The 15215-nt window shown below is 33.8% G+C and overlaps 2 protein-coding genes across 4 annotated transcripts; both read left to right on the forward strand.

Moving 5' to 3' along the window:
• The first annotated feature begins 6043 nt into the window (after positions 1 to 6043).
• Positions 6044 to 8699, forward strand: LOC128218096 (uncharacterized). Of its 2 annotated transcripts, none has more exons than XM_052925639.1 (2): positions 6044 to 6124; positions 6386 to 8699. In XM_052925639.1, exon 2 carries the CDS (start codon positions 6401 to 6403, stop codon positions 7280 to 7282), a length of 882 nt encoding a protein of 293 aa, XP_052781599.1. In that variant the 5' UTR covers positions 6044 to 6124; positions 6386 to 6400; the 3' UTR covers positions 7283 to 8699. The 2 variants fall into 2 exon arrangements, with proteins under 2 accessions (XP_052781599.1, XP_052781604.1); XM_052925644.1 differs by having other exon boundaries at positions 6086 to 6204.
• A 4452-nt stretch (positions 8700 to 13151) lies between these two features.
• LOC128246601 (uncharacterized) lies at positions 13152 to 15180 on the forward strand. 2 transcript variants are annotated; one of them, XM_052964876.1, is made up of 2 exons: positions 13152 to 13341; positions 13620 to 15180. In XM_052964876.1, exon 2 carries the CDS (start codon positions 13631 to 13633, stop codon positions 14501 to 14503), a length of 873 nt encoding a protein of 290 aa, XP_052820836.1. In that variant the 5' UTR covers positions 13152 to 13341; positions 13620 to 13630; the 3' UTR covers positions 14504 to 15180. The 2 variants fall into 2 exon arrangements, with proteins under 2 accessions (XP_052820836.1, XP_052820846.1); XM_052964886.1 differs by having other exon boundaries at positions 13332 to 13421.
• The last annotated feature ends 35 nt before the right edge of the window (positions 15181 to 15215 follow it).

A 15215-nucleotide genomic window follows, 5' to 3' on the forward strand; every position in this document is an offset into this window, starting at 1 on the left:
TCAACGAAAAACACTCTTTATAAGTAAAACTCGAAGCACTAAATATGAAAATAGCGGAAATATTTTCTCTAGCACAAATTTATCGATGCCTTTAAAAACAAAAGAACATTTTCTCACTAGTAACACAGTACATATGAACTGAATAAACTCATCAATTCTGAATTTTTCACTTTTTCTCTACGTATATTGAATACATATGATTATACATGTAATTCGTCATGTCATATAAATCCAACAAACATATTTTCAATACAACAAGGGAAATTAATATCCTTCTAATTCGTTTTACTCAAACGTAGGAAATTATATCAATGTACGATTAAGATCGACTAAATCTGTTATAAAGCGGTACCGAGAACGTTGTTCATATTCTCAATCATAGATGTTTGTATGGAGAAAACAAGTAACTCCAATAAAACTCATAATGTGTTCTGTAAAATGAAACCGAGCTTAACAAATTTATATGCATGTCGTTTACTTGTCCATATAACAATTCTTTCCACAATATAATACGTGCATAGTGCTGCTAACGCAGTGGTTCGCACACGTGCGTCTTACAAATGCGTCCCGAGTTAGATTTCCGGTCAGGGCTTATATGTGTTTGATTTATAGTCATCAAGGCGGACAAGCGGGTTTTCTCCGTAACCCAATACCACATTCTCACGCAACATCGTGTGACTTAGAACAATTTACTATACTGGTTAGCGACCTATTATTCGCCCGTACCACTTTTTCGCCCACCCAGTTAAAACCAGTCAAAACGAAATATTTTACACAAATCAGTCTGGCGTTTCATTGCGACATCATTTTTGACAGATATCAGCTGTTTTTTTGCGTTCAAATGTAAGTTGTTTGTGGAATTCGACCCAAATAAACATTGTATACACTTCTGCCTTGTAAAGTGCATGCGGGGATGACGTCATCGCGCGCGCGCTCATTTGCATGAGGCCCTGTAAGGATTTTTTAATTTTCATTATACCTTGCACTATCAGACGACATTATTGATTTGTCATTATAAAGTATTAAACCGGTGTTAAATTATACAAATACCATAAATTGCTGTATTTTACGTTCAATTTTCGAAAAAGCAAATGGTAAAACCTGAAAACGGTGAAGTAATCGCCGAATTTTTCGTCTAAGGGAAGCAACTCAAATTTGAATTAATCATTACATTCTTGTACGGACATGCGTTGTCACTCTTCGGAAGTCTATAAATAAACATACACAATGAATGTCATGTTTTAAGAAGGAATCTCGGTAGCTTTTTAAATTTTCTGCAGAGGTGGCTTACAAAGTAGTTGTTGTATCATTTTAAACATACATAAACAGTATGTATTAGTTAACATATTATATTTATTGATCAATTGTCGTTTTAAACGGTCGCTAGACTGGTCAAATACATTAAAAATGTTTGAAGATATAGTTAAAGGGAAATATACGAAAAACATCGTAAGAACAGCGAATTTATGGGGTGGGCGAATAATTGGTACAGTAGGGTGCTTATTTTAGCGAAATTATTGGGGTACTTTGCACGTGGGGATATTCGGAATCCCTAGCTATTTTTTTTTTTAAAAAAACAACACAGTTTTTGTCGGAAGAGCCAACCTGTCTGAGTGTAAAGTTTTATCGTTATAGCTATCTTGTGACAAAAGTAACATAGGAAAAACCTCCATTTCCGGCCGAAAAGGGGTCGCTAACCAGTAACGCTCTTCAAAATCGTTGTAAAACAATTCAAGTTAGAAGACATGAAGTTAAATCTTAATCATTAAAAATGGCCAAATTGATCAAACATACATTAACTTCATACTCACTCTAAAGAATGTTGTCCGGGTAAAGTTTCTCCACGATTGTACTCGTATATACAAAACCGTAAGAAAGTTTGTTTATTTACAACCTGATCAATGACCAACATTACCTCGACATGGACATAAGTGGTAATTTTGAGTGCGTTTTTATGTAGGACGTTATGTCGTAGATAAAATACTTCCGGAGACAATTCTTTGAGGAGTGAAAGAACGAGCAAGTATCGAAACTGATGTACATTTGTTTATCTATGTATATGTTATCAGTTGACAAAACATGACAAATAGATATCTGCTCGGTATACACCGCCAGCCATTAAGTATTTTAAACATGTTTATACTTAATTGTCATTCATGAGATAAAGTGTAATAAATTGCAATTTACACATGGCAGTCAATGGCTTGGCTAATCATATGGCAGACTCAAATGACACTATGATATTATGAACGAGTCATGGGAATAAAGAGACGACTTTGTGAGTAAGACTGTGGCCTGTTAGAATTAATTAGAAGTTACAGTATTTCGTGTGTACGCAGTGATTCAGTATTTCCGAAATAACGTTTTCATATTTACCATCTTTTCAAGTGTGCATATTACATAGAGATTTAGTATTTCACGTGCTGTATGATTCATATTTCTGGCGTCGGCGTTGTGTACTGTGTGATTCAATAGTTGGTGTCACTCGTAAATATATAGTCAAATCCCGTTAATGTAAGATAATTAAAACAAAACGATTTAACAATACCAGGTTTTCCTTTTAAAAACAGTGATACAATAGGGTTATTCGTATTGCGTTTTGATCCGGGAGGTTGTATTCGACTCAAGTGGATTTCTGCAGATTTGGATTTCACGAGGCGCAAGTTAAGTGAAAGAAAAATCTGCCAAAATCCACGAGAGTCGAATACGACATTCCGGATCAAAACGCAGTACTAATAACCCTTTTATTATATACATTACTGGTTAGATTACTTAAAAGCGACATGTTTTCAAAATATATGTCATTTAAACGACGCACATTTTTGTTTTATGACGTCATTTTAACATCGCGCAACGATACTTGTTATGACGTGACGTCATAAGAGTGGAAGGAGTGGAATACGGACTACCGTATTTTGCGATGTGTATTGCGTATGGATTTATGGTGGGTATATAATAAAGTTCAGTACTAACGGTGATTCGTAGTTCGGTTTTTCCGTTTCAAACGTGATTTTAAACGAGGTTATTGTAGTTGCAATTGTAGCACTGATAGTTGAAAACATTTTTCTTCTTTATTTCGAAAGGGCTTAGTAAATAAAATATAAAAATATACGTACCCCAATTTGCATTGGAACTGTTAAGCTCGATGGACTGATCCATATATTTGAATATACCTTGGCAAATCCTCAACAAATCCGAGGTTGAACTTGTCGAATTCGGATGATCAAGCTCCTATGCCTCAGGTGTCATGATCTTTTGACACTGGGCCAAAACTTCGACTTAAGTTTAATTCATACAAATATTTAACAAAATGATGAAACTATGCCACTAAAGTAATTTCTATTTTCGACTAAAATCGTCTTTTATAGAAACGGACCCCAGCTGCAGGTGAATACAATCTGAATCAACATCTCGGTTATCCATGAGGTCAGTGTTTCGGTTATAAATGAGATCAGTCAGGCAATGATTGGATAGATCAACAAAACTCACCAAAACTAACCATAGCATAATATTAGAATTAGTTACTACATGGCAGCATATGTCCTTTAAGCTAACATGAGCTTTAGCATTTTTTAAAATTGATATTATTATAATTATTACGTGACTACCGGAATCGAAGGTTAGTAGTTTGTGCTAAATGACCGCGGTAGGTAAACAGTTCGAAATGTTCTTGTGGGTAAAATGTTTTATTTTTGTTTAGCACGTATTCTTTAAAGTAACCTTTTTTTTAAAGAAAATTGGGTTATATTACATTTTTATGTCTTTTCATTTATTTCAGTTTATCAAAATGAATGTTTTCGGAATTAGAAATAAACAATGCATGTTTCAATACTAAATTGCAAATCAAACAAAGTTACGCAGGTTGTAGTAATTTAATGCTTTGTTAAGGAACAGTTGAGTTTTTTTATTTAGAAGTTAACGTCACTTCTTTGTTTTTTGTTTGTTTTTCAATTGTGACCCGTGTTGACCCATGTGAGAACCCTTTGAAGTCACGTGATTCCTCACCCTGAAACTGTTTTTGAAGAAAATCCGTATTTTGAATATACGAAAATTTGGTTCTATATCGTATATTTCAGAATTATTCTCGTAAACGGTTCTTGATTTATCGTAAGATCAGAAGCAGTGGTGTACTGTATACGTTAATCGGAAGTGGTCCACTCGTGACCGGATATTGCGACATGCATATTCATTACATGCAAGGTTTAAATAAGAATGTATATGAGATATGCTTATATTCATTTGCATACAGCGACGACGTTGTCCATTTCGATAGCATTGTTCCTTTTTAATTGAGAGAAACTAAATTTCAGCATGAGCTACGAGCATTTCTTTGGGACAGTTGGTCGCAATAGAATTCATTAAGTAGTACGTGTTTGAGAGGAGCTAAATTTTAGCATGAGCTACGAGCATTTCTTTGGGACAGTTGGCCGCAAGAAATTCATTAAGTAGTTCGTGTTTGAGAGGATCTAAAATTTAGCAAGAGCTACGAGCATTTTCTATGGGACGGTTGGTCGCAAGAGAATTTATTAAATAGTACGTGTTTGGTACGTAAATTCAAACTCCATGGTTAGACTGACATTGCATGTGTTTCGTTGGTAAAAAGTAGGAAGCTGTTGGGTATTTTTATCTCCATTTGCCCAAATCGTCATTTTGACGTACTCGCTTTTTGTTAAAGAAAGGCCAGTGTACTTTAAGCCTGACCAGCGACTTCTAGCGATTGTTTTATGTTTCTACTCCAACTTACACGATCGATCAAACATTTCCAAAACTGACGTTTTGTGGCGACATCATAATAGCGTTGTTAACAAACAGTGGCATTTTTTAAAGAAACAATGGAAGTGTTCAAAGTATTCTTCTTGGAATATTGCCAAATATTTATATGTGACGCGGTATAGGGGTCGCAATCCTGAAAGTCCAAATCGACGTTTATTCCGCAAAACTCAAGAAGTACGAAATACCGCAAAGCATCGGCGCGATAAAATCCCTTCGTGTAGTTATCTCTGTGCAATAACTTTTTAAATCGTTCTTTTATAAGCTTCCATGCAGATGAGTCCGTACAGAAAAAAATAGGTCCAGTTCCTGTTATGATGTATAAAGGACACGACCAGAGGAATGTTCACTTGCGGAATACTTTTGGAGTTGTACGTCTGGTGAAATATATGTTGAATGCTCGGCTCGTCACCATACATGGTTAGAAAATCTTCCGTTACTTCCGGTTCGAGGAAAACTGGGTCGACATCCTTCTGATATTCTCTGCTGTGAGCAAAACCAACGGGTTTTTTTTGACTGAAATGTTAAATTAAAATAACTGAATGAAATGATATTTACAAGTCAAAAAAGCCATTAAATTACACGATTTCGCGTAAACGCAAATGCATCATAATTATAATATTTTGAATATTCACATCAAATTCACATCAAATGAAAGCTCACATAAAAATAATAGAAAATATTCACTTTCCACTCTGGAGAAGAATGGCAAAGAAATCGCTTACCTTCGTGAATGAGTACCAATGATTTTGTTGTGCTGAAGAAGAAGAAAAGAACAATCGACTTCTGATTAATAAATGGCTGTAAGTGAAAGTTAGTAATGTGTTTTTATCGTATTGCGCCTCAATTGTGGTCCATGAACAGTCATCAAATATTGCAGAATTCAAGAAACATGTACATATAAATAAGCACTAACTAACTAACTAACTAACTAACTAACTAACTAACTAACTAACTAACTAACTAACTAACTAACTAACTAACTAACTAACTAACTAACTAACTAACTAACTAACTAACTAACTAACTAATTTCAGAACTGGTGTTCTTTGCATGCACAGCTTCTTTATTCAGCGATTATAATTTCTTGAAATAAATTGCGCTGTCGGTTGGGAAAAATCATAACACGGTCAAATGGTTACTTCTTTTTAAATCTTTAATTAAGTTACTTTTTCTAATTGTAAGGTACAGAACGTTAAGTAGTTAATCGATTCAATCATATGACTTACCGAAAGGTTTTCCGATAAAATAGTTGTGTAGCCAACTACGACCATTTCAGTCTAGCATAGGAGCTTTGTACCCGGAAGTAAATTGTGTTATTTCATGTGGAATATTGTAGGGTACATATGACAAGGTATACTTCATTTTGTTTAAAGTAACTCATTAGATTATTTCAAATATTTTTAAGAATATCTATTGTGATAATTCAATCAGGTATGTACTTCTTTCAACTTAATTCTATGCTGTTATGTGTATATTAACCTTCATTTCTTAGTGTTATTCAATGCTCTGTTTACATGTTAAGTTTAATAACGATGTTCACTGACCTAGTTTGGTCGAATAAACACAGATAAGACAATTTAGGTATATGATATGATTTTTGTTTCTTTTTCAGTTGTAGTCATTTCGAATGATGGAAGACAAATACTATAAAACAGGAAAAGTGTACGTTGCAGTGTTCTTGAACAAAAGGAAACAAAACCCAAACGTGAGTTTAAAAGTGCCAATCGAATGCAGTGACGAGGAAGATGTCGATCTCAACATTATCAGAAATCTTTGCAAAACGAAATTTGGTGATGATATTGAAAATGAAATTGTTAGGAACAATAATAAGGATGACATTCTAAAACAACTTAAGGCTTTTTCCGAGACAAGGGCAAAGGACTTTGATTGCTTCCTTTTCTTTTTCCTTGGTTTCATAGATGATTCACAGGGAGCCACCGACTCCCAAACCTTTAAATCCGATGACGGTTTCTTACCAATAGATGAAATCTACAACTCCGTCAAAAAGTCTTCAGATATGGCTGGAAAACCCAAGGTGTTTGTTTTCCAAGCTGAGGACACCCGTCTTCTACCCACTCCGTACATGGATAAGTCATTTCTAATTGAAGAAGAACCCCAGGCAAAGACAAAGAAAATACCAACTGACGCCGATATGTTGATCATAACAAGCACAATTCCACAACTTCTGGCAAACACAAACCATGAAAGGTTTCAGACTTATACAGGGTTTGACCCCAAAGCCACAACTGGCGTGCAACCAAGTGATGCAGTGAGGGGCTCATTTTTAATCCAGGCTTTTGTGGATTTCGTTCTGGACGAAAGCAACAGAGATGTTGATATTCTTACCTTGACCACAAAGATAAATGGTAAAATAGAAGATTTGATTGAAGAGGTCAAGAAGGACGAAAGATTTCGTGATGAAATAAATCAACAAATTTTAGACAAACTTGAGCTGCCGTTCACGACGTCAACGTTAACAAAGCTCGTTGTCTTTAAAAAGTTGACCTAACATCAAAAGGTATATATGATGGTAATATTTGTGTTGACATTCGTGAATAACTATGACGATGTATGCGAGGACTACACACTACAAGAAACTAATACACAGAATCGTCACTATACACGTGGACCTTCAAAAGAAAACAATATAAAGTACACAAACACACCGAGAATATTTTGATGTGTTTTGTAAAGTTATTACTGACTCACGTTTCCAACATCTTATAACAGTTTGGAGTTAACTTATGTCGATAAATAAAACAATGTATCATAAAGATGTGAACTGCGGGACATACATGTGGTTTCGAATTTCAATAACATTTTTAACTTTGAGTAACACATTCGATGTGGGAATCGAAAATAAACACTGGATTGAAATTCGCATGCTGCATTTTACAACACCGTATACAATGTAGTGTATGAATAGAGAGATCCCGCAGAGTAAAATTTTCATTATCAATGTTTGTAGCTACAAAAATAAATAATATATGTTATTCGGATAATTAAAGATTTACCATCTTTTTAATTATGTTCTTATATAACTTTCTTTCAATTCATTATATTTTATTTCGTTCATTTTTTATATGTATATATTTGTTCATAATGAACCGAACTACTAACTCTTCTTGTTCACTGATATCATTATTATTTTCCATTTGTATTGATAACAAACGTGTTAAGTGTAAGTCGATATAAAGTACACTCTGAGTCCAATTGTGTTTCTTATGTCACCAAACTATAAAAGGAAGTTAGATAATACATGTGACTTCCATTCTCGTAAAGCAGATTGTTTACAATCAATCGCAAGGAGTTTAGACTAGTTTAAACATAGTTACATAAATGTTTTGGTGATATCACATTTCGATTACAATAGAGATGATACAGTTGATACATTCGTTGTTTTTAAACGTTTGGACATGAAGCAAACTAATATGATAGTTCGTCGTATTCCTGTGTTTGTTTTATTATATTTTCATGAAGTATGTTACGGTAATTATAGTACATATGCTGGGAATGTTTCTTTATGTGATGTTACGAATCGGGTTTTCGTTCATTTGTGTCCAGACGACTAAGGCCTTGTTCAAGATGAGCTTAAAACCCATTCTCTTATATACCATAGAAATGAAGTATTTTATTTCATCTTACTATAAAATTGTATATCAGAAACCCGTACTCATGTTGATTTAACAAGTTACGTGATTGTTTAAGTACATAAAAATACGGAAAAGTGTTGTACCCAGATCTTTGGACACAAGATACATAAATTTAAAGTTAAATTTGTTATTGTTATTTACATTAATACATAAATAAACATTATAATTGTAACCTATTATATTAGAATTGATCTTATTTAACACCTACCAGATTCCATTCAGAACTCGATGACAATCGGAGGGGAAAAATATCATGATATGACTCTATATTTACATTCGTCAAAAGTGCACTACGGATAAACTTTACCCAACCAAGTAATTGTAAGCATTTAGTGAGCTTTTTCAACATAGGCATGCTTTTAAATTTAAAATGTTCAACAATAGCTTTCCTCGATATGTTGATGTTAAAATGCTTTGTTTTTCTCACCGCTGGTGCGACGTTATATCCATATTTCTTGCATTATTTATTATAAGTTTCTGAACACGAACAATGTCAACCATTTTTGTTATTTTGCGCAAATTCCGCTGTTTTAAAGTCAAGTGCCGTCGTGTATAAGGTGACTCATGCTTTTGATTGTTTATGTTTACATTCCAAAACTCAGAGTCTTTCTTTGTATCAGTTGCAAATGTTTACAGATGGCTGCCATTAATTTCTTAAAACGTTCTTTTGTTGTGGTTGTCACATGACTGCCGTTCAATTTGTTGTCACTGCCATCATTTTGGTTGGCACTGCCAACGTTTTGGGTGGCTTTTCCATCATTTTTCTTGGCAGTTGCGTTTCGCCAACCTACAGTTGCTGTGCGAGTATAAAAGCGCTACGGTTTTCGTTGGCAGTCAGTCTGAGTCAAGCCATTGTTCAGAGCAGAACCACGTTACGTTCGATAAAGTAATAAAGCTGAGTTTTAACTGAAATAATAACGCTAGTAACATTCTAGAACTGCTTGATATAATAATTACTCAGCAAGCATATAACGTTTGTGGCCTTGTATAAATTAAACATTTATAAGTATTTTCACTAACGTTCAATATTGATAATATCAATAAATGCCTACAGTATCAACAGAACATACGTATTGACGTTATACAGCACAGACAACTGTATTGAACAAGTAGGGTGACTTTTGAGTATTATCTCGCTTAGATTGCCATTACCAGAACAATATTAAAATTGCGTTGTACTACAGAAATAACACCGCTTGGTTCATGGTTAATATAACAAATCACTTATATTATATAATGATATCACACGATTTTTCGGAACGTGCGCATCAGCGAAAACATAGTGACCTTTAATAAATACTATGACATAAATTATCTCGCTTAGATTACCATTACCAGAACAATATTAAAATTGCGTTGTACTACAGAATTAACACCGCTTGGTTCATGGTTAATATAACAAATCACTTATATTATACAATAATATAACACGATTTTTTCGGAACGTGCGCACCAGCGAAAACATAGTGACCTTTAATAAATACTATGACACAAATACATAATAATCTGTATGAAAAATTGTACTCACTGCGAGTGATGTTTCACCTAGCGACGGCTTTGTCCGTTTCGATAGCAGTTCCGTTTTAATTGAGAGAAACTAAATTTCAGCATGAGCTACGAGCATTTTATGGAACAGTTGGTTTCAAGAGAATTTATTATGTAGTACGTGTTTTAGAGAAACTAAATTTCAGCATGCACTACGAGTAGGACGCTGTGTAGTTTTTTATTCTCCATTTGCCCCAATGGTCAATTTGACGTACTCGCGTTTTGTTAAAGAAAGGCCTGTGTACATAAAACCGGACCAGCGACTTCTGGCAATTGTTTTTGTTTCTACACCAGCTTACAGGATCAATCAAACATTTCTAAAACAGACTTTTGAGGGCGACATCATAATGTCATTGTTAACAAACAATGGCATTTTATAAAGAAACAATGATTGTTCGAATGGTTCTTTATGGAATATTGCCGAATATGTATTTGTGACGCGTTATAGGGGTCGCAAACACTGAATGTCCAAGTCGACGTTAATTTCACAAAACTCATGAAGTACGAAATACCGCAAAGCATCGGCGCGATAAAATCCCTTCTTGTTGTTATCCCTAGTATGCAATAACTTTTTAAATCGTTCTTATATAAGCTTCCATGCAGATGAGTCCGTACAGAAAAAATAGGTCCAGTTCCGGTTATGCTGTATAAAGGACATGATCAGATGAATGTTCACGTGCGGAATACTCTTGGAGTTGAACGTCTGGTGAAATATATGTTGAATGCTCAATTCGTCACCAGACATGGTTAGAAAATCTTCCGTTACTTCCGGTTCGATGAAAACTGGGTCGACATCCTTCCGAATATTGTCTGCTGTGAGCAAGACCAAGGAGTTTGTTTTGACTGAAATGTAAAATTAAAATAACTGAATTTAATGTTATTTAGTTAGTATCTCATTAAATTACACGATTTCGCGTAAACACACATGCATCATGATTATTAATATTTTGATTAATCAGAAGATGAAGAAAACGAAAAGGAAGAAGAAGAAAACGAAGAAGAAGAAACGTGTACATATAAATAAGCACATATATGTAAATAGAAAAATAAGTATGGGCGGGTAAGATACGATTGAGAGATAAGCGAGTTATCGTAAGTATTTTGAACTTGAAATTTTATGATTGCTAAATGAATGTTAACAAACTAACTAACTAACTAACTAACTAACTAACTAACTAACTAACTAACTAACTAACTAACTAACTAACTAACTAACTAACTAACTAACTAACTAACTAACTAACTAACTAACTAACTAACTAACTAACTAACTAACTAACTAACTAACTAACTAACTAACTAACTAACTAACTAACTAACTAACTAACTAACTAACTAACTAACTAACTAACTAACTAACTAACTAACTAACTAACTAACTAACTAACTAACTAACTAACTAACTAACAAACTATCTAACTAACTAACAAACTAACAAACTAACTAACAAACTAACTAACAAACTAACTAACTAACTAACTAACTAACTAACTAACTAACTGACTAACTAACTAACTAACTAACTAACTAACTAACTAACTAACTAACTAACTAACAAACTAACTAACTAACTAACTAACTAACTAACTAACTAACTAACTAACTAACTAACTAATTTTAGAACTTGTGTTCTTTGGATGCACAGCTTCTTTTTTCCACTAGTATAATTCCATGAAATAAATTGCGATGTCGGTTGGGAAAATCTTAACACGGTCAAATGGTTACTTCTTTTTAAATCTTTAAAAAAGTTCCTTTTTCTAATTATAAGGTACATAACGTTAAGTAATTATTCGATTCAGTTATATTACTTATCGAAAGGTTTTCCGATAGAATAGCTGTGTAGATGACTGCGACCATTTCAGTCTAGCATATGAGCTTTCAACCCGGAAGTAAATTGTGTTATTTCATGTGGAATACTGTAGGCTACATATGAACATATATAAACTAACTAACTAACTAACTAACTAACTAACTAACTAACTAACTAACTAACTAACTAACTAACTAACTAACTAACTAACTAACTAACTAACTAACTAACTAACTAACTAACTAACTAACTAACTAACTAACTAACTAACTAACTAACTAACTAACTAACTAACTAACTTACTAACTAACTAACTAACTAACTAACTAACTACCTACCTAACTAACTAACTAACTAACTAACTAACTACCTAACTAACTAACTAACTAACTAACTAACTAACTAACTAACTAACTAACTAACTAACTAACTAACTAACTAACTAACTAACTAACTAACTAACTAACTAACTAACTAACTAACTAACTAACTAACTAACTAACTAACTAACTAACTACCACACTTAACTAACTAACTAACTAACTAACTAACTAACTAACTAACTAACTAACTAACTAACTAACTAACTAACTAACTAACTAACTAACTAACTAACTACCACACTTAACTAACTAACTAACTAACTAACTTACTAACTAACTAACTAACAAACTAACTAACTAACTAACTAACTAACTAACTAACTAACTAACTAACTAACCAACCAACCAACCAACTCGCTGACTCGCTGACTCGCTGACTCACTCACTCACTCACTCACTCACTCACTCACTCACTCACTCACTCACTCACTCACTCACTCACTCACTCACTCACTCACTCACTCACTCACTCACTCACTCACTCACTCACTCACTCACTCACTCACTCACTCACTCACTCTACTAACGCTAGCTAACTAACTAACTAACTTTATGTTACACATTAGTAGATAATGATACAACGATAAGTAACATTATTGAATGAAAAACAAACGAGCTAAACGCTGATAACACAACTCTGCGTACCATGGGATATATAACTTATCATGACCTTAAAACATGTCGTGGCATCAGTCATTCTTTTTGTACTCTATTTTGGTAACAACTATTGTGTTACATTGTTCCAATTGATTGTCCTTAAACAACGGCTGTCAATTCTTTAAATATTATATATTTGCTGACATCGAATAATAAGTCGAAATGACATACTGGTAGCAGAAATAGTAATTTTAGAACTGGTGTTCTTTGCATGCACAGCTTCTTTATTCCGCTAGTATAATTCCATGATATAAATTGCGCTGTCGGTTGGAAAAAAATCATAACACGGTCAAATGGTTACTTCTTTTTAAATATTTAATTAAGTTCCTTTATCTAATTGTAAGGTACAAAACGTTACAAAAGTAATGAATCGATTCAGTTTTATTACTTACCGAAAGGTTTTACGATAAAACTAGTTGTGTAGTTGACTGCGACCATTTCAGTCTAGCATAGACACTTGAGCTTTCAACCCGGAAGTTGTGTTATTTCATGTGGATTACTGTAAGCTGTATATGACAAGGTATACTTCTTTCTGTTTAAAATAACTCATTGGGTTATTTAAAAGCTTTTTAAGAATATTTATTGTGACAATTCAATCAGGTATGTACTTCTATCAAATTCGTCCTATGCTGTAATGCGTATATTAACCTTTATTTCTTAGTGTTATTAAATGCCCCGTTTACATGATTCTTAAGTTTAATAAAAATGTTCACGGACCTAGTTTGGACAAATAAAGACCGAGAAGACTATTTATTAATTAAAGTATATGATATGTTTTTTTTTCTTTTTCGGTTGCAGTCGTTCGAAATATGGAAGACAAATACTATAAAACAGGAAAAGTGTACGTTGCAGTGTTCTTGAACAAAAGGAAACAAAACCCAAACGCGAGTTTAAAAGTGCCAATCGAATGCAGTGACGAGGAAGATGTTGATCTCAACATTATCAGAAACCTTTGCAAAACGAAATTTGGTGTTGATATTGAAGATGAAATTGTTAGGAACAATAATAAGGATGAAATTCTAAAAAAACTGAAGGCTTTTTCCGAGACAAGGGCAAAGGACTTTGATTGTTTCCTTTTCTTTTTCCTTGGTTTCATAGGTGATTCACAGGGAGCCACTGACTCCCAAACCTATAAATCCGATGACGGTTTCTTGCCAATAGATGAAATCTACAACTCCGTCAAAAAGTCTTCAGATATGGCTGGAAAACCCAAGGTGTTTGCTTTCCAAGCTGGAGACACCCGTCTTTTACCCTCAACATCAATGACAAAGGCAATACCATATGGAAAAGAAGTCGAGCCGAAGACAAAGAAAATACCTACTGACGCCGACATGTTGATCATTACAAGCACAATTCCACAACTTCTGGCAAACACAAACCATGAAAGGTTTCAGACTTATACAGGATTTGCCCCCAAAGCCACAACGAGCGTGCAACCAAGTGATGCAGTGAGGGGTTCATTTTTAATCCAGGCTTTTGTGGATTCCGTTCTGGACGAAAGCAACAGAGATGCTGATATTCTTACCTTGACCACAGTGATGAATGGTAAAATAGAAGATTTGATTGAAGATGTCAAGAAGGACGAAAGATTTGATGATAAAATAAATCAACAAATTTTAGACAAACTTGAGCTGCCGCTCACGACGTCAACGTTAACAAAACTCGTTGTGTTTAAAAAGTAGACACCTAACATCAAAAGGTATATTTGATGTTCAGTTCTCCATTTTGTGTTTAGACAGCTAATATGGATGCAAATTTGTAAATTCATGCCATGGAATGAATGTATAACTATGATGATGTATACGAGGACTACACACTCTATAAACAAATACACAGAAATGACAATTTACGCGAGGACCTTCAATTGATAAAAGTCAAGGTCAAGTACACCAAACACACCGAGAATATTTTGATATGCGTTGTAAAGTTATTACTGACTCACGTTTTCAATTATCATCTTGTCACAGTTTGGAGTTAACTTATGTCGATTATGAATAAAACAAATATATGATAAAGTGAACTGCTACTATACATGTCATTTCGAGTTTTGATAACATTCTCACCCGTTAAGTGGAGATGGAAAATAAACATCAGTTTGTGTTGCTTTTTACAACACCGTTTACTATATTAATTATGAACAGAGAGATCCCGCCGAGTGAAACATTCAATATCAATGTTTAGGGCTACAAAATATAAATAATGCGGTGGATGCATACATGTGTTGTACGGATAATTAAAGATTTACCATCCGTTTCAATCATTTTCGTATATAACTTTCTTCAAATTCATTATTTTGTATCGAGGGCAGTTTTATGTATGTGTATTTTTGTTCATAATGAACAAACTCTGAACTTACTAACTCTTCTTGTTCACTAATATCATTATCATTATTCA

The sequence above is a fragment of the Mya arenaria genome, chromosome 2 (assembly GCF_026914265.1).
Source record: "Mya arenaria isolate MELC-2E11 chromosome 2, ASM2691426v1".
NCBI classification, from domain to species: domain Eukaryota; kingdom Metazoa; phylum Mollusca; class Bivalvia; order Myida; family Myidae; genus Mya; species Mya arenaria.